Source organism: Homarus americanus, unplaced genomic scaffold (genome assembly GCF_018991925.1).
Source record: "Homarus americanus isolate GMGI-L3 unplaced genomic scaffold, GMGI_Hamer_2.0 scaffold5589, whole genome shotgun sequence".
Lineage (NCBI taxonomy): Eukaryota > Metazoa > Arthropoda > Malacostraca > Decapoda > Nephropidae > Homarus > Homarus americanus.
The window spans coordinates 887428-912135 of NW_024736650.1; the positions used below are offsets into that span (position 1 = coordinate 887428).

Consider the following 24708-nt stretch of genomic DNA (forward strand, 5'->3'; position numbering starts at 1 on the left):
GTGTTATAACATCAACTCTTCGTGTTAAATATCAACCCCTGAGTTATAAATATTGATCAACTTCTGAGCTATACACAAATGTCTGGTTATAATATCAACTCTGAGTTATGTACATCAACATTTGAGTTATAACATCAACCTCAGAGTTATAATATCAACCTCTGAGTTATAACATCAACTTCAGCAGGCAACATCAACCGAGTTATAAAGACCAACCTCTTTGTAATACAAACCCTCAAGTTATAAATAAATAACCTCCGCCTTTATAACATCAACTCTGAGTTATAACATCAACCCCAAGTTATGATCAACCTTATAATAATACACCTCTGTGTTATAACATCACCTGGTTATAAAGACTTAACCCCTGCCATTACTCAACCTCTGAGATATATAACATCAACAACCTTTGTAAAGCAGTAACATAAACCTCTGTGTTATAAAGAGCAATCAACCCCTGTGTTATAACATCAACTCTGATATAGCGACCAACTCCTGTGTTATAATACAAACCTCTCAAAGTTATAACATCACCTTCGTGTTATAACATCAACTCTGAGGTATAACATCAACTCCTGAGTTATAAATATCAACTCTGAGTTATAACATAAAAACTCCTGTATATAACATCAACCTCTGTGTTATAACATCAACTCTGCTATAATATCAACTTGAGTTATAGAAACATCAACTCGTATTATGTTTATAAACTCTGTGTTATAACATCAACTTCAAAAGAAAATATCAAACCTGAGTTATACATCAACTTCTGAGTTATGTAACATCAACTCCTCTGAGTTATAAAATATACCTTGTTATAACATCACCTCCAAAAGTAGAACATCAACCTCTGAGTTATAACATCAACTCTGAGTTATAAATATAAACTGGAGTTATAATAACATAAACTCTGGTTGGCAACATCAACTCTGTGTTATAACATAAACTTAAAATGATCAACTCTGTGTTATAACATCAACCTTCTGATATAACATCAACCTTGAGTTATGATATCAACTCTGAGAGTTATACATCAACCTCTGAGTTATAACATCAACCTCCTGTGCTTACAACATAAACATCTGTGTTATAACAAAACATCTGTGCCATAACATCATCCTCTGAGTTATAACATAAACCCCAAAGTTATAACATCAACCCCAGTTATAACATCAACCCCTGTGTTATAACATCAAATTTGGTTATAATATGTTCTGTGTTATAAATATTAAACCCTGCTATAACATCAACCTGAGTTATAAGGCCATCAACTCCCCTGAGCCATAACATAAACCCTGAGTTGTAACATAAACTCAAAGGTAATATCAACCCCCAAGTTATAACATCAAAGATCTGAGTTATAACATAAACCCCTGAGTTATAAATATATAATTCTGTGATATAACATCAACTCCCCTGTGTTATAAGATCAACTCCCGGAGTTATATAACATAAACCCTGAGTTATAACATAAACTCCTGCGTTATAACAACATAAACCTCTGTGTTATAACATCAACCTCTCAAAGTTATAACAACATCAACTCTGAGTTATAACATAAACCTCTGAGCTATATAATATTAAACTCTGTGTTATAACATCAACCTTGTTATAACATCAACCTCTGAGTTATACATCACCTCTTAGCTATATACATAAACTCTGAGCAAGATAAACCTCTGTGACATAATGATTAACTCTGGAGTTAAAACATCAAAGACTAGGCTTTGTCAACAACTTCCGAGTTATACATAAACCTTCATGGAGTTATACATAAACCCCTGAGTTATAACATCAACTCTGTGTTATAAATATAAACCTCTGTGCTAAAACATCATCAACCTCAAAGTTATAAGACCAACTCTGAGTTAGGCCATCAACTTGAGTTATGAGCATCAACTCTGAGTTTTAAATATCAACTCGAGTTATATAAAACTCCTGAGTTATAAATATAAACCCCTGTGTTATAACAACATCAACTCTGAGTTATAACATCAACCTCTGTGTTATAACATAAACATTCAAAAGAAATAAAACATCTGTGCTATAACATCCTCTGAGTTATAAATATAAACCCTTTATTATAACATCAACCTCAGTTATAACATCAACCCCTGTAAGCAGGTAACATCAACCTCTGAGTTATAACATATAAAACCCTGTAAGAATATAAACTCTAAGTTATACATCACCTCTGAAGAAGTAAGCATCAACCTCTGAGTCATACATAAAACTTGAGTTAAAGAAGCAGTCCTCTCTGTGTTAAGGGTCAACCTCTCTGCGTTATAACATCAACATCTGAGTGAGTACATAAACCTCTGAGTTATAATATAAACTCTCTGTGATATAACATCACCCCAAAGTTATAACATCAACTTCTGAGTTATACATAAACTTGAGTTATAACATAAACTCTGCGTTATAACATAAACTCTGCGTTATAATATCAACCTCTGTGTTATAACATCACTAAGTTATAATGATAAACTCTGAGTTATGTACATAAACTCTGTGTTATAACAATATCAACCTTTGTTATAACATCAACCTGTGAGTTATAACATCACCTCTGAGTTATACAAACTTCGAGTTATAACATAAACCTCGTGATATAAATAACATCAACCTCTGAGCTATAACATCACATCTGTGTTATAAATATCAACTCTGAGTTATATTATCAACTTCTGTGTTATACATCAACCTCTTGGAGTTATAACATCAATCTCTCTTAAAAGTATAACATAAACCCTGTGTTATAATATAAACCTCTGTGTTATAACATGTCCCCTGTGTTATATTGATCAACTTCCGTGTTAGTAACATCAACCTCTTATTATAACATAAACTCTGATATATCAAACTCAGTTATAAAATACAACTCTAAGTTATAACATCAACTTGAGTTATAAACATCAACTTTATTTGCAAATACAAACCCTGAGCAACATAAAACTTCTGTGTTATAACATCAACCCTGTGTTATAACATCAACATCAGAGTTACAACATAAACCTCTGAAAGAAGATAAAAACCTCAGAAAAACATCAACCTCTGCAAGTTATAACATCGACTCTCTGAGTTATAAGATAAACCTCTGAGCAGAAATATGTCCTGAGTTATGACATCAACTCTGAGTTATAACACACGCAACTCTGAGTTATAACATCAACTCTGAAAGTATAATATCAACCTCCTTCTGAGTTATAATATCAACTCTGAGTTATAACATCAACCTCTGAAAGCATATAATATCAACTCCTGAGTTATTATAAATATCAACTCTGGAGTTATAATATCCACCTTTGTGTTATAACATCAACCCTGATTTATAATATCTTCTATGTTATAACATCAAAATTCTGAGTTATAAATATCAAATTTGTTATGACATCAACTCCTGATTTATAATATCTTCTTTGCATATAACATCGTAATCGAGTTATAACATCAACCTCTGAGCATAACATCACCTCCCCAGCTTATGGGTATCAACTTCTGAGTTATAACATCAACTCTGATTTATAACATCTTCTTCACAACATCAAATTTGAGTTATGATATCAACCTCTGATTTATAACATCTTCTTCTAAGTTATAACATCAAAATTTGAGTTATAATATCAACCTCTGAGTTATGATATCAACCTCTGAGTTATAACATCTTCTTCTAAGTTATAACATCAAAATTTGAGTTATAACATCAACCTCTGAGTTATAACATCAACCTCTGAATTATAACATCACCCTCTGTATTATAACATCAACCTCTGAGTTATAACATCAACCTCTGAATTATAACATCACCCTCTGTATTATAACATCAACCTCTGAGTTATAACATCAACCTCTGATTTATAACTTCTTCTAAGTTCTAACATCAAATTTTGAGTTATAACAGCAACCTCTGAGTTATGACATCAAGATCTGATTTATAACATATTCTTCTAAGTTATAACATCAAAATTTGAGTTATAACATCAACCCCTGAGTTATGACATCAACCTCTGAGTTACAACATAAATCTCTATGTTATAACATCAACCTCTGAGTATTAACCTCAACTTTTGAGTTATAACATCAACCTCTGAGTTATAACATCAACCTCTGAGTTATAACATCAACCTCTGAGTTATAACATCAACCTCAGTATTATAACATCAACCTCTTAGTTATAACATTAACCTCTGTATTATAACATCAACCTCTGAGTTATTACATCAACCTCGGTGTTATAATATCAACCCCTGAGTTATGACATCAACATCTGAGTTATAACATAAATCTCTATGTTATAACATCAACCTCTGAGTTTTAACCTCAACTTTTGAGTTATAACATCAACCTCTGAGTTATAACATCAACCTCTGAGTTATAACATCAACCTCTGAGTTATAACATCAACCTCTGTATTATAACATCAACCTCTGAGTTATGACATCAACCTCTGATTTATAACATCTTCTTCTAAGTTATAACATCAAAATTTGAGTTATATCATCATCCCCTGAGTTATGACATCAACCTCTGAGTTATAACATACATCTCTATGTTATAACATCAACCTCTGAGTTTTAACCTCAACTTTTGAGTTATAACATCATCCTCTGAGTTATAACATCAACCTTTGTGTTATAACATCAACCTCTGAGATATAACATCAACCTCTGATTTATAACATCTTCTATGTTATAACATCAAAATTTGAGTTATAACATCAACCTCTGAGTTATGACATCAACCTCTGATTTATAACATCTTCTTTTAAGTTATAACATCAAAATTTGAGTTATAACATCAACCTCTGAGTTATGACATCAACCTCTGATTTAAAACATCTTCTTCTAAGTTGTAACATTAAAATTTGAGTTATAACATCAACCTCTGAGTTATGACATCAACCTCTGATTTATAACATCTTCTTCTAAGTTATAACATCAAAATTTGAGTTATAACATCAACACCTGAGTTATGACATTAATCTTTGAGTTATAGCATCAACCTCTGTGTAATAACATCAACCCCTGAGTCATGACATCAACCTCTGAGTTATAACATAAATCTCTATGTTATAAAATCAACCTCTGTGTTATAACATAAACCTCTGAGTTTTAACCTCAACTTTTGAGTTATAGCATCTACCTCTGTGTTATAACATAAACCTCTGAGTTTTAACCTCAACTTTTAAGTTGTAGCATCAACCTCTGAGTTATAACATCAACCCCTGAGTTATGAGATTAATCTTTGAGTTATAACATCAACCTCTGAGTTTTAACCTCAACTTTTGAGTTATAGTATCTACCTCTGTGTTATAACATAAACCTCTGAGTTTTAACCTCAACTTTTGAGTTATAGCATCAACCTCTGAGTTATAACATCAACCCCTGAGTTATGAGATTAATCTTTGAGTTATAACAGTAACATGTAAGTTTTAACCTCAACTTTTGAGTTATAGCATCAACCTCTGTGTTATAACATCAACCCCTCAGTTATGAGATTAATCTTTGAGTTATAACATCAACCTCTGAGTTTTAACCTCAACTTTTGAGATAAGACATCAACCTCTGAGTTATAACATAAATCTCTATGTTATAACATCAACCTCTGTGTTATAACATAAACCTCTGAGTTTTAACCTCAACTTTTGAGTTATAGCATCTACCTCTGTGTTATAACATAAACCTCTGAGTTTTAACCTCAACTTTTGAGTTATAGCATCAACCTCTGAGTTATAACATCAACCCCTGAGTTATGAGATTAATCTTTGAGTTATAACATCAACCTCTGAGTTTTAACCTCAACTTTTGAGTTATAGTATCAACCTCTGTGTTATAACATCAACCCCTGAGTTATGAGATAAATCTTTGAGTTATAACAGTAACCTGTAAGTTTTAACCTCAACTTTTGAGTTATAGCATCAACCTCTGTGTTATAACATCAACCCCTCAGTTATGAGATTAATCTTTGAGTTATAACATCAACCTCTGAGTTTTAACCTCAACTTTTGAGATAAGACATCAACCTCTGAGTTATAACATCAACCTCTGAGTTTTAACCTCAACTTTTGAGTTATAACATCAACCTCTGAGTTATAACATCAACCTCTCAGTTATGATATTTATCTTTGAGTTATAACATCAACCTCTGAGTTTTAACCTCAACTTTTGAGTTATAACATCAACCTCTGAGTTATAACATCAACCTCTGAGTTATGAGATTAATCTTTGAGTTATAACATCAACCTCTGAGTTTTAACCTCAACTTTTGAGTTATAACATCAACCTCTGTGTTATAACATCAACCTCTGAGTTATGAGATTAATCTTTGAGTTATAACATCAACCTCTGAGTTATAACATCAACCTCTGAGTTTTAACCTTAACTTTTGAGTTATAGCATCAACCTCTGTGTTATAACATCAACCCCTGAGTTATGAGATTAATCTTTGAGTTATAACATCAACCTCTGTGTTATAACATCAACCTCTGAGTTATAACATCAACCTCTGAGTTTTAACCTCAACTTTTGAGTTATAGCATCAACCTCTGAGTTATAACATCAACCTCTGAGTTTTACCCTCAACTTTTGAGTTATTGCATCAACCTCTGAGTTATAACATCAACCTCTGACTTATAACATCAATCTCTGAGTTATGAGATTAATCTTTGAGTTATAACATCAACCTCTGAGTTTTAACCTAAACTTTGGAGTTATAGCATCAACCTCTGAGTTATAATATCAACCTCTGAGTTATGATATTAATCTTTGAGTTATAACATCAACCTCTGAGTTTTAACCTCAACTTTTGAGTTATAACATCAACCTCTGAGTTATAACATCAACCTCTGAGTTATGAGATTAATCTTTGAGTTATAACATCAACCTCTGAGTTTTAACCTCAACTTTTGAGTTATAGTATCAACCTCTGCGTTATAACATCAACCCCTGAGTTATGAGATTAATCTTTGAGTTATAACAGTAACATGTAAGTTTTAACCTCAACTTTTGAGTTATAGCATCAACCTCTGTGTTATAACATCAACCCCTCAGTTATGAGATTAATCTTTGAGTTATAACATCGACCTCTGAGTTTTAACCTCAACTTTTGAGATAAGACATCAACCTCTGAGTTATAACATCAACCTCTGAGTTTTAACCTCAACTTTTGAGTTATAACATCAACCTCTGAGTTATAACATCAACCTCTCAGTTATGATATTAATCTTTGAGTTATAACATCAACCTCTGAGTTTTAACCTCAACTTTTGAGTTATAACACCAACCTCTGAGTTATAACATCAACCTCTGAGTTATGAGATTAATCTTTGAGTTATAACATCAACCTCTGAGTTTTAACCTCAACTTTTGAGTTATAACATCAACCTCTGTGTTATAACATCAACCTCTGAGTTATGAGATTAATCTTTGAGTTATAACATCATCCTCTGAGTTATAACATCAACCTCTGAGTTTTAACCTCAACTTTTGAGTTATAGCATCAACCTCTGTGTTATAACATCAACCCCTGAGTTATGAGATTAATCTTTGAGTTATAACATCAACCTCTGTGTTATAACATCAACCTCTGAGTTATAACATCAACCTCTGAGTTTTAACCTCAACTTTTGAGTTATAGCATCAACCTCTGAGTTATAACATCAACCTCTGAGTTTTACCCTCAACTTTTGAGTTATTGCATCAACCTCTGAGTTATAATATCAACCTCTGACTTATAACATCAATCTCTGAGTTATGAGATTAATCTTTGAGTTATAACATCAACCTCTGAGTTTTAACCTCAACTTTTGAGATATAACATCAACCTCTGAGTTATAACATCAACCTCTGAGTTTTAACCTCAACTTTTGAGTTATAGCATCAACCTCTGAGTTATAACATCAACCTCTGAGTTATGATATTAATCTTTGAGTTATAACATCAACCTCTGAGTTTTAACCTCAACTTTTGAGTTATAACATCAACCTCTGAGTTATAACATCAACCTCTGACATGAGATTAATCTTTGAGTTATAACATCAACCTCTGAGTTTTAACCTCGACTTTTGAGTTATAACATCAACCTCTGTGTTATAACATCAACCTCTGAGTTATGAGATTAATCTTTGAGTTATATCATCAACCTCTGAGTTATAACATCAACCTCTGAGTTTTAACCTCAACTTTTGAGTTATAGCATCAACCTCTGTGTTATGGCATCAACCCCTGAGTTATGAGATTAATCTTTGAGTTATAACATCAACCTCTGTGTTATAACATCAACCTCTGAGTTTTAACCTCAACTTTTGAGTTATAGCATCAACCTCTGAGTTATAACATCAACCTCTGAGTTTTAACCTCAACTTTTGAGTAAATAGCATCATCCTCTGAGTTATAACATCAACCTCTGAGTTTTAACACCAACCTCTGAGTTTTAACATCAACCTCTGTGTTTTAACCTCAACTTTTGAGTTATAACATCAACCTCTGAGTTATAACATCAACCTCTGAGTTTTAAGCTCAACTTTTGAGTTATAGCATCAACCTCTGTGTTATAACATCAACCCTTGAGTTATGAGATTAATCTTTGAGTTATATCATCAACCTCTGAGTTATAACATCAACCTCTGAGTTTTAACCTCAACTTTTGAGTTATAGCATCAACCTCTGTGTTATGGCATCAACCCCTGAGTTATGAGATTAATCTTTGAGTTATAACATCAACCTCTGTGTTATAACATCAACCTCTGAGTTTTTACCTCAACTTTTGAGTTATAGCATCAACCTCTGAGTTGTAACATCAACCTCTGAGTTTTAACCTCAACTTTTGAGTAAATAGCATCATCCTCTGAGTTATAACATCAACCTCTGAGTTTTAACACCAACCTCTGAGTTTTAACATCAACCTCTGTGTTTTAACCTCAACTTTTGAGTTATAACATCAACCTCTGAGTTATAACATCAACCTCTGAGTTATAACATTAATCTCTGAGTTATGAGATTAATCTTTGAGTTATAACATCAACATCTGAGTTTTAACCTCAACATTTGAGTTGTAACATCAACCTCTGAGTTATAACATCAACCTCTGAGTTTTAAGCTCAACTTTTGAGTTATAGCATCAACCTCTGTGTTATAACATCAACCCTTGAGTTATGAGATTAATCTTTGAGTTATAACATCAACCTCTGAGTTATAAGATCAACCTCTTTGTTTTAACCTCAACTTTTGAGTTATGGCATCAACCTCTGAGTTATAACATCAACCTCTGAGTTATAACATCAACCTCTGAGTTTTAACCTTAACTTTTGAGTTATAACATCAACCTCTAAGTTTTAACCTCAACTTTTGAGTTATAGCATCAACCTCTGAGTTATAACATCAACCTCTGAGTTTTAACCTAAACTTTTGAGTTATAGCATCAACCTCTGAGTTATAACATCAACCTCTGAGTTATAACATCAACCTCTGAGTTTTAACCTCAACTTTTGAGTTATAGCATCAACCTCTGAGTTATAACATCAACCTCTGAGTTTTAACCTCAACTTTTGAGTTACAACATCAACCTCTGAGTTATAACATCAACCTCTGAGTTTTAACCTCATCTTTTGAGTTATTGCATCAACCTTTGTGTTATAACATCAACCCCTGAGTTATGAGATTAATCTTTGAGTTATAACATCAACCTCTGAGTTTTAACCTCAACTTTTGAGTTATAGCATCAACCTCTGAGTTATAACATCAACCTCTGTGTTATAACATCAACCCCTGAGTTATGAGATTAATCTTTGAGTTATAACATCAACCTTTGTATTATAACATCAATCTCTGTGTTATAACACTAAACCCTGTGTTATAACATCAAGTTTTGAGTTATAGCATCAATCTCTGAATTATAACACCAATCTCTTGAGTTTAGGACGATAGTTTAACTCTTTGAGAAAGATAATATAATTCAATTATGACGATGGTTTACCTCAGTGAATCCGGTGGTTTTTCGCTCTGGGGACGATGGTTAAATCATTGAGGATGATGGTTTAATTTGCCATGGATCATGGTTTAAGTCTGAGAAAGGTGGTTTTACCCTTTGAACACAATGGTTTAACTCATTGAGGACGATATTTTAACACTTTGAGAAAGATGACTTAACCTGTTAAGGACACTGGTATAGCTCTTTAAAAAGATGGTTTAACTGCTAGAAAAGTATGGTTCATTTCTTTAAGTATGATTGTTTAATTTTATTAAAAAGATAGTTTAATCTTTTGAAGATGGCGGTTTAATATTAAATCATGTTTCGCACAGGTTGAATTCCTCCGGCGTCAAGTGGATGGTCTCCAACGCAACGTAGAGATGGAGGAGACAGTGGAGATACAAGTGGCTACGGTGCGGTCCATTATTAACCGCTTGGAGGACCGTCTGACTGACGCCCTGGCTCGCCTGGGTCTGGTGGAGAACACCACCAAAACCTTAGAGAAGCGCTCTGCCCCTCACTATGAAGACTTGCACACCCCCTTCATGATGGCTGCTGCTGCTCGCCCACCCACACTCACCGTCTATCCGGCCCCTCAACAGGGTAACATAAAATTTTGTATACACTTCACTCTCAAACCTACATACCTTGCATGATATATAATTCACTGGCCTCTAATGCTTCGCAAAGGTTACCCAATCAATCTCTTAACCCCAGTGCAGGTTCTTCATCCAGATATCAACCACTCTGCACCCAACTCTCCATCACTATACATTATACACTTAATTCTCCACCACTGTACACATGATATATCCAATTCAACGCAATAAACATCTTCCTCTCCACCACTAAACACACAATATCCCTCCCTCTTCCAGCTTAGAGTTGAGGGACTGTCAAGCAATATAGGACGAACAAAAGAATACCTAGAACCACTGCATGTGTAGTAGTGATGGGTCGGATGTCAGATTTCTGATATTCACGTGAGTGGATGTGGATGTGAAAATTTGACTTCTGCAGATGTGGATGTTGTGTTATGATAAAATATATAACACACTGATACAATAACAAATGGAATTATAAGCGTAGTGGAAGGGCCCTTCAGTTAACGAATCAACACAAACAAACTTCAGATATTTATCTTAATACTTTCCGTGACCTGGACTGGTGTTTCTATGACTGGGGTTAAAGAGACTCAAGAAGAAATGGTATAACATTTGTATTAACTCCTCAACACACCTTTACATCACTAGAAATAACATTATCTGCACAGGAAAATTTTTATACTGGTCCCATTGTGAGCTCACACGACGCAATAATTAATTATCCAAGACCCGAGCACGTCCCATTATATACAATGCGTCCTAACACAATGGATGATACGACCTCACCACCCCGGGCAATGTTGAGGTCAGGGGCCGCGCCTCTCGGAGATAAATTCCACTCTCCTCTCTTTAGAAAACCAACATCGAAAATATTATCTGGCTTGATACCTAACAAGATAATAAAAAAATAACATGGTGTGATGTCATCAAAGCCCAATTAGCATGCACATATATAAAACATAAAATTATATTCGGATTAGAATTGTGCCCGAAGACGAGGCACTCACAGCAGGGGGACGGTTCACTAGCTGATTTTATATAATTTACTCCTGTACTCATTAGTCATAAGAATATAAGAATGGAGGAAACTGCAGCCGGGCCTATTGACCCGTACTGGGTTGTCCCCTTTACACCCAACCCCTATATCACCTCTTTTTTTTTTTTTTTTGAAGATCCTCATCTGAGCGTCAGCTTATAAAACATCGTATGGGCGTGGCTTGTTGAGGACGTGAATTTCGAATATGAATTGAGATTGTGTTAATGCTCATAGGAGCGTTATTGGTTTGATGCTGGAGAAATAAACCCTCAACGTTGACTCGTACCATATAATTCGGTCAAAACCTGTCAAAGAACAATTCTCATATATCAAATGCTATTATCTCAGGACACATAGTATGAATAATACAATCAACATACAGTACATAGCCTGTTAACATCTTAAATATAACTCACATGTTATAACTATTGATACAGGAGACAATTTGTATAATATGATCAAATTACAGTTCATAAATATACTTATTAAAGTTATTTAGAGTTTCTTATAAGATTCTAATACTTCACGATCACTCAGGTTTTAGGGTCTAGTGGTCTGAACCAACGTGTTGTCTGTCCTGTAGAAATCGGTAGACTACCCTCGACGGCAATCGCAGCCCGAAGGCGAGGGCCACCTGTTTCACATTGAAACACCTCAGCAGATTCGTCAGCAAATTCGTTGTCAACACTATATCTCTTATCTCACCCTCTCTCTCTCTGTCTCGCCTAGTTTATCTTATTGTGGTTATCCCTCTCTTTCTCTCTCTCTCTTCTAGTTTGTCTTACTGTGGCGGTAACAGATTGGCCAAATTTCCCTTCACGCCATGTGAAAAGCGGCAGGTTGAAGCGACAGGGGTATCGCCTGATTGTTGCTTCCCTCACTGGCTCACACATATATACAGTATATATTTCATTTTTAGTCCATATATATATATATATATATATATATATATATATATATATATATATATATATATATATATATATATATATATATATATATATATATATATATATATATATATATATATATATGTAACCGGTCGGAAATCTCACTACTAGTTATTGGGTTTTTTTAGTTATAGTGGATGGTAATGCAGTGGAAGCGCCCCTCAGAGAAATCCCGAACCAGCACAAACACAATCAATAAAAGTATTTTCCGTGACCGTGGAATAGCTAGTACCTGTGATTGGGGTTAATGAGACGCACTGGTAAAAGATAACACTTCTATTCCTTCCAACACTGTAAACGGAATCAATAATTGTACACAAGCACTAGAGTACTTCTTAGCGTGGCTTACAACAATACAATGGGAAACAGAAATTATACATGGTATCAAAAAAATTTATAAGATATTAATTGCATCTGAAAAGATCTACTAATGCAGCAGTACTACTACACCAGAAGAGACACCAGAAGGAGGAACTCATCTGAAACAATTCCTTCTTACATCCTACATCACTTAGTGGCACATAAAACATTAAAAAAATATTTCTTGCACCGATGAAAATGCCGTAAGTGCATCCGACAAAATTATAGCAATTATTGAGGAATAGAAATCTCGATTTAGTCATACTACACAAGAACATGGATCACTCATAGCCTGTCTGGGATGACCCACAATATAATATAGTCCTCACTGTCCTAACTACACAGAACCCGAAGGTTGTAACTACTAACCTGCCAAGTGACAGGCATTCACAAGAAACCGAGAAAATCACTCATGACCCGTCAGGCAGGCGGGTGCTCTGCTGTTTTTCATTACTCTTTCTAGGTTTCATGAGTCATGAGTGTATTTCTCCACCAACACCCGTAACATGCTTCACACATAAGTTCAGAATGCACCCGTACTTTAAGGTACTAACAGCCTTTCACAAATTTTTGAAGAGGAACTCCTACATCCCACGTGTGCAATCAACCATGAGGAATGTTGATCTCACACCTGGACTTGGTTATTCTAATCACATTTCACCACCATCACCCGCAACATGCTTCACACATATGCTTAGAATACACCCACACTCTAAGGTGCTACAGCCTTTCACAAATTTTTGAAGAGGAGCCCTTACGTCCCACGTGTGCAATCTACCATGAGGAACGTTGATTACACACCTGGACTTGATTATTTTAATCATATACACCCAATACTGGGGAGATGACTGTCTGTATGTAACTACTAGAACTCCCGGTCCCAGCATGTGACCCTTCATTCACTCAGTCTGCACTCAGTTTACTTCCAGTACTTCATGGACAGGAAGAGAGCGACCGTCATCCCGCCTAGTAGGCCAGCTCAGAGTACAACCAGGTGAACCCTGCCCAGCTGAGGGAGGGGTTCTACTTTCCCTTTAGTAAGATTTTCCACTGACTGACTGAAGAGATGTGGTGTTGTATGAACCAAGGTAGGGAGATTTGATGAACCAGATCGACCACCGACTAAAGTGCGGCTGCTGGTCCCAGTAGTGAGTCGTCAGAGACACCTGTTCTCCTAGTGCGTTGCCAGCTATATCTTCCGAACCACCACTCCCACTAACAACTGATCTCCGACCAAGTGGGTTCTCATAACCCTGCAAAAGGAGCACTTTGTTAACTACTGTTAAATTCTTCTCCACCCTATCTAAACACTGTCTGAAATCGAATAAAGACTTACTTGTCAACACGGATGAAACGAGCGAGGGAAGGAACGAGGCCACGTGGTCGTTTTCCTTAACAGAACGCGTAGTAGACGTCCACCTTGGTCAATGACTGGCGCTGACTGAGACCCGATCACCCTCGGCATCCTTCAGGGCGCTCGCCTTTCCACCCCCCCATGACGTGATCTTTCGCGTATTTCTAATAGTTTCTTTGGGACACACATAACATATTTAGACTGGGAAACTATCCACAATAACTTTAAATTTTATAATTGTCCCTTAACATCATGAATCATGTCTACATTAATTCGATAAAGTACATTTAATTTTCTATAGGCCTAGTTCAAAATGCTTCCACCCCCTGGCTGAGGGCATTGCTTGGAGGCCTTTGTTTTAACTCTCCATGAGGCGTGGGTGTTTCAGCCTGGCCTACTCATGCTTCCCTGTTCGGCAGATTTGTCACTTTTGTTCTAACGTCTCTAAATATCATATTAAAATTTCTGAATATTACAATCGACCCCCATAAAAACGACAGCACTGTCCTCATGTGCTGAGAGAAAAAAGTATGCATACGACCCCCTAGAAGAGACCTGCTCTATTAACTGCATCTCACACCTGCGACACGCTTAAGCAGCATTTCCGTCCTCCAACTTCCGGCACCCCTGATGTTGCTAGTTTTTATTTTTCCCCCTCTGACTATCGATCCCCGTAAAAAAAGACAGCAGTGTCCTCATGTGCTGAGAGAACAACATAGAGCCACTTTCATATCTGCATGATACCAACTCACAAGCCAACAAACTCTGCTTTCTGCCTAGTCCTTGAACTAGAGAACTCATGTCAAAAATAAACCCGCCCCAAATCAAGCACTCTCCCCTTTTGCCTGGCCCTTGAACCTAGAGAACTAGTGTCAAAAATACTACCGACTCAAATCAGAGAACCAGTGTCAAAAATAATACCGACTCAAATCAAGCACTCTGCCCTTTTGCCTGGCCCTTGAGCTTAGAGAACCAGTGTCAAAAAATAATTCTCGACTCAAATCGAGCGCTCTCATGTCTGCAGCTCTGAACACTACAAAGATCGACTCATTCCACGCCTCCGACCCTCATGCCGGCAGGCCAACCCTCTGACAATGCACCAGTCCATATTAGTGAGGCCCTGGCCATTACAACCATTCACATAACCTAGATCTTGACATCACAACCACAACCCAATGCACATTCCTGACATAGCCATCTCTCCTATTCTCTCTGCCCTGTTCACGACTCCTCCATAACTCACCTATTCCTATTCCCTGCTATGCTTGCTAGCTTCATCCTTGGCAGCCTGTCTACTTCTCGTCATCATGCCCACCAGTGGTGGAGGCCCCTTATCTTCACTTTCAGGTTCATCCACCACCGGGTCTCCTTTGTGCCTTTGGGGTGGAGCAGCCTTTAAGTTGCTCCGGTTTTCCACTCTCGTGGCCAGGTCTTCTTCCCCTCTCGGCTCGATGCGGTATAAGCCTGTCCTGGAATTGAGGACCTCGACAATGTGCCATCTCGTGTAAAACCAATGGTTTTGGAGCTTACACCGGCCTATTTTTGCATTTGTTCCTCAACAAGACCTCCTGGACTACTTCCCAGTTCCTCTCGTGGGCTTTCTCTTCTCGTTTCCTTCGGTTTATTTACTTGTGTCTCCTCACAGTGATCTCCACGGGCTCCTGCAACATCTGTTGCCGATCTCTGATTACCATTACCCACTCATCTACCGGCTCTGGGTCTACCTCCGGCGTATGGTCGAACGGCAGGTTTGGTTCTCTCCCGTAAAACAGCAGGAATGGGGAAAACCTCGTCGTAGCGTGCGGGGTCGCATTGTATTGTAACACTACTGCCTGCAGATGCTCGGGCCACTTATTCTTCTCCTCCTCCTCTAGGGTGGCTAGCAGACCGTGCAGGGTTCTATTGAACAGTTCCACCATACCATTTCCCTGCGGGTGGTATGCCGACATCCTGATCTTCTTCACACCAAATGTGGCACAAATTTGTCTGACCAGTGTACTGCCAAAATTTCTGCCCTGCTCAGTCAGCAACCGCTCAGGGGCACCCACGGCCAGGAAGATCGTCGAGGCTTTCTGGTCTTTGGTGGGAAAGGCCTAAGTGTTTCGACTGTATATGTCAATCATTACACTGGTCAACAGCCAAAATGGTTCACATATGAGATCATGCTCACACAACTAATTTCATATTGCTGAATTCGAATCTGATATTTGTTTTGTTCTATCAGACCAGGTTTTATAAAAAAATCAATTGGTACAAATATTTAATATTCCATCACGTGTCGTGCAAAAGATGAGATTATCTCATGTGACTGTGCTTTCATGACTAATTTCATATTAATGAATATTAATTGGATGTTTCATTCTACCATCAGACCTACTTTCTTAAAGAATAAAAAAATAGTAAATATAGTAACATTATCGCGTCATGCAAGATACAATTTTAAACCTATCACAGATAAGCTCATAAAAAATTGTACCAAAAAACATAAGTTCAAATCCTTATAATGACAAAATATGAAGTTCTAAAAGTGCTTTCTGAGATAAGTATAGAGTCCCAGCACCGAATTGATCCATAGCTTTGATGAAATTTTTAGTCAAACCGAGCTTTAGATGCAGTGGAGGCAAAAATATCTTTTCTGGATCTACAAGCGGATTGTGAGCACAGTTAAACCTTCCAGGCGCATCTCTTGGTCTTGTCGGCCAATCCTTTCTCACATAGTGCTCTGCATCAGCTCTGCTGTTCCACAAGCACAAAAAGCACATGTGCTTTGTGTAGCCACTCTGAAGGCCCAGTAGTAAACTGATGACTTTGAGATCGCCACATATCTTCCACTGGTGTTTCTCATACTCTATAGCGGCCAACAGAATTTTCATTGTTTCATAGCTCTCAGTCATTTTTGTTGCGTGTGCTATTGGGACAGATGGAAGCCGATTGCCATTGTGTAAAAGAACAGCTTTCAGAGAGTCTTTTCCTGAGTCTATAAACAGCCTCCAATCCTCTGTCTTGTATGTTTCAGACTTGCAGAGTTGTTGCATGAGAGATACTGCGTCCTCGCAATAACAAAGGTTGTTTGCCATCTTGAAAAATGCAGACAGCTGTCTATGTCGGTAACGCGCTGTAGTGATATGCACTCCATTTTCTAGCAGGTTACGCTGCTTTAGTCTGGATCCCAAAACTTCAGCCTTTTCTTTTGACAAGTTTAGGTCCCTGATGAGATCATGAAGCGCTTCTTGAGTAAATAGTTTAGGCCTGGTATTTTCAGAGTCATCCTGGTAGTCGTTTTCCATTGAGGTAGAGGTAGAATCGGAATCACTCAATTCTTGTTCAGTCGGTGGATTTGGGACTGGAAGTTCAGCACTGTGCGGTACTGGTCGGATTGCAGAAGCAATATTGGGGTACTGTACCTTGCCTCGTGTCTTGATTTTTATTCCCTTAATATTTGTGAGACAGAAGTAGCAGTCACTACTGTGGTCTTTAGGTTCACGCCATATCATTGGTACAGCAAACGGCATTCCTGAACTTCGTTTACCACACATCCACTCGCTCAGGTGGTTAACACAAGACTTACAGGCTACATGAGGTGCCCATTTCTTGTCTTGGTCACCCAAATGACATTTGAAGTAACTTTTGTAGTTCAGTCGAACAGCTTTTGTGATTGGTTTCTTGAGGCTACCAGGAGTGAAGGCACCACATATGTAGCAAAAACTGTCAGCACCGTTCACACACTTGCGACGTTCCATGTTTTGTTAATTTCAGAGTAATTACAAATCATGCAGGTGTAGATATGCAATATCATGAATCAGCAAACTGAAACAAACAAAAAAGCACAAATCAGGACAAAATAATTGCATAAGTGGAGCCAATGAGCATATAAATGACTGTATGAATAGCATGGTACACTAAATATATAGATATGCTGGTTCTGGAAAACTGAGCCTGATACAGCTATACGAATGTCATAATTGAGTTCAGCACATACAATTACACTAGAATCAGACTGATTTGATCCAGAACCATGAGAATTTTTTTTTTATGTTGACCAGTGAATTATCATAACCTTCTCCATTCTTGCCGCTTGTCAAGCAAGATGAAATCTGCGGCCAGCGTCTCTAGTGGTTTGGTTGCTTCAATTGTCCCTAGATGCAGCTGGGGTTTTGGGACTTCATCCTTTGCCACTCCACACCTTTCACAGCTGGCTATGTAGTCCCACACAATTGCTCCCATGCCTGGCCAGAAACCTCGCTCCTGCACCAGCGACAGAGTACGATCTCGCCCCTGGTGCCCAAACTCGTCGTGATAGGCTCTAATCAATGCCTCCCTAACTTTGGAGGTAATGCTGGTACCTCCCTCCATAGGTTCTTTCCTTCCAGTCTCGTATGCCAGACAACCCCTTCTCTTACGATCAGGGATTGCCTCGCTCGGTACAACCTGCGGAAGTTATCATTTTGGAGCTCTACAGTACCTGTACCTCGTCCTCTGGCAGCTATCCCGCCAACCATCTCCACACTTCTGTAACACATTTCATGCCTTCTTGCTCCATACGCAGCCCATCTACTGCCCACAGTTCATTCATTCCTGCCCCCTGCATAGCTGTGTACTCTTCCTCACTATCTTCCTCCCGTTCCGTCGGGATCCTAGATAGAGTATCTGCCACCATGTTGCTTTTCCCCGGCTTGTACTTGATTGTGAGGTGAAACTGCTCTTGATCAGCATTCCACCTACTTTCCACGGCACCTAGCTTAGCATTCTCTCTGTGACTAAGTGGGTTGTTATCTGAATAGACCGTGAAATGTTTACCCGTCAAATAATCCCTGCACTTGTCTACTACTGCCCATTTGAGTGCTAACATCTCTAACTTACGGGAGCTATAGTTTTTCATATTTCTTTCTGATTTCCTCAGGCTCCGGCTTGCATGGCACACCAGATGCAGCTTGCCGTCCTTCCTCTGGGACAACACAGCACCTAGCCCACTAATACTTGCATCTGTCTCTAATATAAATTCCTGGGTGAAATCTGGACAGGCCAACACCGGTGACTGCGTCACCCTGTCTTTCAGCTTCATGAAAGCCTGTTGCTGCCCCTCTCCCCAATCACTATCTACTCGATCTTTAGATTTCCCATGCATCAATGCATGTAGTGGGGCAGCTATTTGGGCAAATCTTTAACAAACTTCCTATAAAATGATGCAAATTCTACAAAGGACCGCACATCTTTCACCGTCTGAGGGACTGGCCAATCGTTTACTACCCTAATTTTCTGTGGATCAGCTGTGATGCTTTCAGCGGACACCTGATATCCTAAATAGCTTACCTTGGAGGCCATTATTTCACACTTCTTAGGTTTAAATCTTAGATTATTCTCCCCCATACTGCAAAACAATTCTCTCAATCTGACTACATGCTGCTCTATTGTACTTGAAAACACCATCACATCATCAAGGAATACAAGCAGGAAGGAGAAGATTTCATCCCCTAGGATCCGCTCCATGTATCTCTGAAAGGTTCCCGGGCTATTTGACATTCTCATTGGCAGTCGCCTGTACTCAAAGTGTCCGAAGCTTGTGCTGAAAGCAGTCTTAGGACGGTCTGAAGGTTTTACTTCGATATGGTTGTATCCAGCCGCCAAATCGAAAGTTAAGAAAAACTTGGCCCCCGTCAGAGATTATAGAGTTTCATTTATCCTAGGCAGAGGAAATGCATAGCGTACCGTGACCTTATTTAGGTTACGATAGTCAACGCACAACCTCAGAGTTCAGTCCTTTTTCCTCACTACTACAATGGCGGCAGAGCAAGGACTCTCACTATGCTGGATTACTCCCTGATCTAACAACTGGCTAATGTGTTGCTTCACCTCTGGTACCTGGTTTGGAGGGATCCTCCGGTATGGCACCCTAACTGGCCCATCTCTTCTTACTGGGATTTCATGCTGAACCCCAATGGCCATTCCTATGGGCTGACCCTCTCCTTCGAAAATATCGTTAAACTCTTCTACTAAACCCCTAACTTTACGCTCTTGTTCCTCATTCGTGTTCTTCGTGTGTACTTTGACCTCAGTCCGGGCATCCTGTTGGACTGTCATCACATACACCTCCTCACTGGTGGCTGCCTCGACTTCCGTCCCGAAAGCCACCTTCCCAATCCGCCAATTTCCCCTCAATTTCCTACGACGCTCAGACAGATTTGCCACTAACACTTGGGTCATGCCTCTCACCACTCTCACAGCTGTCGGCAACACTATCACGCCTTCAGACATCCAACCTTCATCCTCCATTGTTAGGGGCTCTATCAACACTTCCTTGCTAGCTACCTGGTTTAATGAGGGAACACATACTGACAGCAACCGACTACTCCGGGGAAGGATGGTTGTTTTTTTCCCTCTCTCCGTCGTACTGGTGGCCTCTGCCGCACATATCTATCTAACCTCATTCAGGCAATCTTCCCTCTGGGCGGTGCTTCTGGCTCCCCTGCACAAGTGGTACATGTGCAACCAGATCTCTGCGACCTCCCCCAACACATTCATGCCTAACAAACCAACATGCGCCTGACCCTTACCACGGGACTCAATCCCTGGACAAACCAGCAGCCCCACATCTGTAACTTCCACCCCACATACGACCATAGTGATCCGAATACACCCCACACACGGCACGGAGGACCCCGACGCCCCTCTTACCCGCACCCGAGTGGGTTGTAACAACACACCTGCAGTCTCCAGCTCTCTACGGTAGAAGTTTTCATCAATTAACGACACTTCTGCCCCAGTATCTGCTAGACCCCACATTTCACGACCCGCTACCAGCACCGAGACCTTGGGACACTGCTTTCAGCCTCAAGGTACCTTCTGTCATGATTAAATTGGCCATACAGACCACGTTTGACCACGGGTCCTCTCTCTCCTGGTTCGTAACATCGCCGGTGTAGTCTATTGGTTGGGCCATGGGCGGTTGGCGGGGACTGTCTGGTCCTGGCCGTTTCCCGACCGCCAGTTCTGGCTGTCACCTCCAGTCCGATACTGGCCATTGGCCATGTATCCCCTTGGGGCGTTTTCTCCTGGTCCATACCTGCTCCTGCAGTGGAAGCTGAGGTGTCCCTCCTGTCCATACGTGTAGCACCTCGGTGGGTTCGGGCCCCCAGCCTGCTGACCGTTTTCTCCTCCGTTAACCCTGAGTCGTCCGGCAGGCGCCTCTCCGTGTTCACCGTCCGGTGCTTCCCTACTCAAGAACTCTAGTCTGTTTTCCTCCTCTTTTAGCCCCGTGATCCACTCCTCTAGACTGCGGTGGGGACTCGCTCTGATCTCCCCTGCTAACCACTCACGACTTTTAGACTCCTTCAGTCCCCAAGTGATAGCACCTCCCAACATGACATCATCATATTTCTGTCCATTGCGGCCCAATTCGTCATTCAAATCGAGCATTGCATCATAATATTCCAGGAACGTTTCGTCGCTCCTCTGTTTCCGAATTACGATCCTTTGAATGGCGGTGATCGCGTCCACGTGCTCGCCGTAGAGCTGCGTCAAGTAGCTAGTTAACTCATCTACCGTTTCCCAATCTCTGCGTGCATTGTATACACAATCTGCCTCAGGCCCCACAAGATGCTTTACTCTGAATTGTATTCGGGCGGCTTCGTCTCCGTCAATCAGCTTGAGAGTTCGGTCAACCTCTCTTAGCCACTTCCCTATCTCTGACTCTGTCCTACCGTCGAACTTAGACATGGTCAACCAGGGCCCGAAACTAACTCCCACTCTAGTATTGTGCCTCTTAATCTCACACATTGTCTCTTCATGCTGTGTTTGATGCCGTGTCTCTACCCTGTCTAGTGCATCCCCCAACTGAGCTAGGTGTTGTCGATGTTCCCCCTCTAACTTTTCCAGTTGGGTCTGATACTCCCCCCTTAACTGCTGCAATTGTGTCTGATACTTCCCCCCTGATTTTGTTCACCCCTGCCTGACACTCCCCCCTGACTTCCTCCTTTGACTGTTCAATGTGATCCTGATCTCCCCCGATTCTGTTCACCTGCCTGGTACTCCCACTGACTTCCTCCTTTAACTGTTCAATGTGTTCCTGATACGCCCCCTGATTTCCTCCTTTAACTGTTCAATGTGTTCCTGATACCCCCCCCCCGACTTCCTCCTTTAACTGTTCAATGTACTCCTGATACCCCCCTTGATTTTGTTCACCCCTGCCAGATACTCCCCTCTTAGTTCTACGAACTCCTCTCTCAGCTGTACTAACCCCTGGCTGTCTCTCCTTCTCTCCAGGTACATCCGTACCGTCAACCACAAAAGCCAATCCCCGTTGCGAGTATGAGTAGAACTGGGGTTACACTCTCTCCCGTTTCTAGCCAATCCATGATTGCGTTCATTATCCCAACCACAGAACTATCAGTCACGAATAAACTGCGCTCTGCTACCAGTTGTAACCGGTCCGAAATCTCACGACTAGTTATTGTTTTGTTTTTAGTTATATTGGATGGTGATGCAGTGGAAGCGCCCCTCAGAGAAATCCCGAACCAGTACAAACACACTTAATAAAAGTATTTTCCGTGACCGTGGAAAAGCTAGTACCTGTGATTGGGGTTAATGAGACGCACTGGTAAAAGATAATACTTCTATTCCTTCCAACTCTACTAGCGGAATGAATAATAGTACACAAGCACTAGAGTACTTCTTAGTGTGCCTTACAACACTACAATGGGAAACAGAAGTTATACATGGTATCAAAAAAATTTTATAAGATTAATTGCATCTGAAAAGATCTACTAATGCAGCAGTACTACTACACCAGAAGAGACACCAGAAAGAGGAACTCATCTGAAACAATTCCTTCGTACATCCTACATCACTTAGTGGCACATAAAACATTAAAAAATATTACTTGCACCGATGAAATGGCCTTAAGTGCATCCGACAAAATTATAGCAATCACTGAGGAATAGAAATCCCGATTTAGTCATACTACACAAGAACATGGATCACTCATAGCCTGTCTGGGATGACCCACAATATACTATAGTCCTCACTGTCCTAACTACACAGAACCCGAAGGTTGTAACTACTAACCTGCCAAGTGACAGGCATTCACAAGAAACCGAGAAAATCACTCATGACCCGTCAGGCAGGCGGGTGCTCCTCTGTTTTTCATTACTCTTTCTAGGTTTCAGGAGTCACGAGTGTATTTCTCCACCAACACCCGTAACATGCTTCACACATAAGTTCAGAATGCACCCGTACTTTAAGGTACTAACAACCTTTCACAAATTTTTTAAGAGGAACTCCTACGTCCCACGTGTACAATCAACCATGAGGAATGTTGATCTCACACCTGGACGTGGTTATTCTAATCACATTTCACCACCATCACCCGTAACATGCTTCACACATATGCTTAGAATACACCCATACTCTAAGGTGCTACAGCCTTTCACAAATTTTTGAAGAGGAGCCCTTACGTCCCACGTGTGCAATCAACCATGAGGAACGTTGATTACACACCTGGACTTGGTTATTTTAATCATATACACCCAATACTGAGGAGATGAATGTCTCTATGTAACTACTGGAACTCCCGGTCCCAGCATGTGACCTTCCATTCACTCAGTCTGCACTCAGTTTGCTCCCAGTACTTCATGGACAGGAAGAGAGCGACCGTCATCCCGCCTAGTAGGCCAGCTCAGAGTACAACCAAGTAAACCCTGCCCAGCTGAGGGAGGGGCTCTACTTTCCCGTTAGTAAGATTTTTCACTGACTGACTGAAGAGATGTGGTGTTGTATGAACCAAGGTGGGGAGATTTTATGAACCAGATCGACCACTGACCAAAGTGCGGCTGCTGGTCCCAGTAGTTAGTCGTCAGAGACACCTGTTCACCTCGTGCGTTGCCAGCTATATCTTCCAAACCACCACTGCCACTAACCACAGATTACCAATCAAGTGAGTTCTCGTAACCCTGCAAAAGGAGCGCTTTGTTAACTACTGTTAAATTCTTTTCTGCTCTATCTAAACACTGTCTGAGATCGAATAACGACTTACTTGCAACACTGATGAAAAGAGCAGGAAGGGACGAGGCCACGTGGTCGTTTTCCTTGGCAGAATGCGTAGTAGACGTCCACCTTGGTCATTGACCTGCGCTGACTGAGACAGGATCACCCTCGGCATCCATCATGGCGCTCGCCAGCCCCCCCCCCCCGCCCATGACGTCATCTTTCTCATATTTCTAATAGTATCTTTGGCACACACATAACATATTTAGACTGGGAAACTATCCACAATAACTTTAAATTTTATAAGTGTCCCTTAACTTCATGAATCGTGTCTAAATTAATTCAATAAAGTACATTTAATTTTCTATAGGCCTAGTTCAAAATGCTTCCACCCCCTGACTGAGGGCATTGCTTGGAGGCCTTTGTTTTAACTCTCCAAGAGGCGTGGGTGTTTCAGCC

At 39.7% G+C, this 24708-nt stretch overlaps 1 protein-coding gene across 1 annotated transcript in view; it reads left to right on the plus strand.

The window, feature by feature from the left end:
* The window catches only part of LOC121872262, an 88126-nt gene that overhangs the window by 16944 nt on the left and 46474 nt on the right, over positions 1-24708 (plus strand). Inside the window, exon 4 of the mRNA XM_042374928.1 lies at positions 10299-10569. Within this exon, the coding sequence (XP_042230862.1) occupies positions 10299-10569 (271 nt within the window). The remainder of the gene's footprint in view (positions 1-10298; positions 10570-24708) is intronic.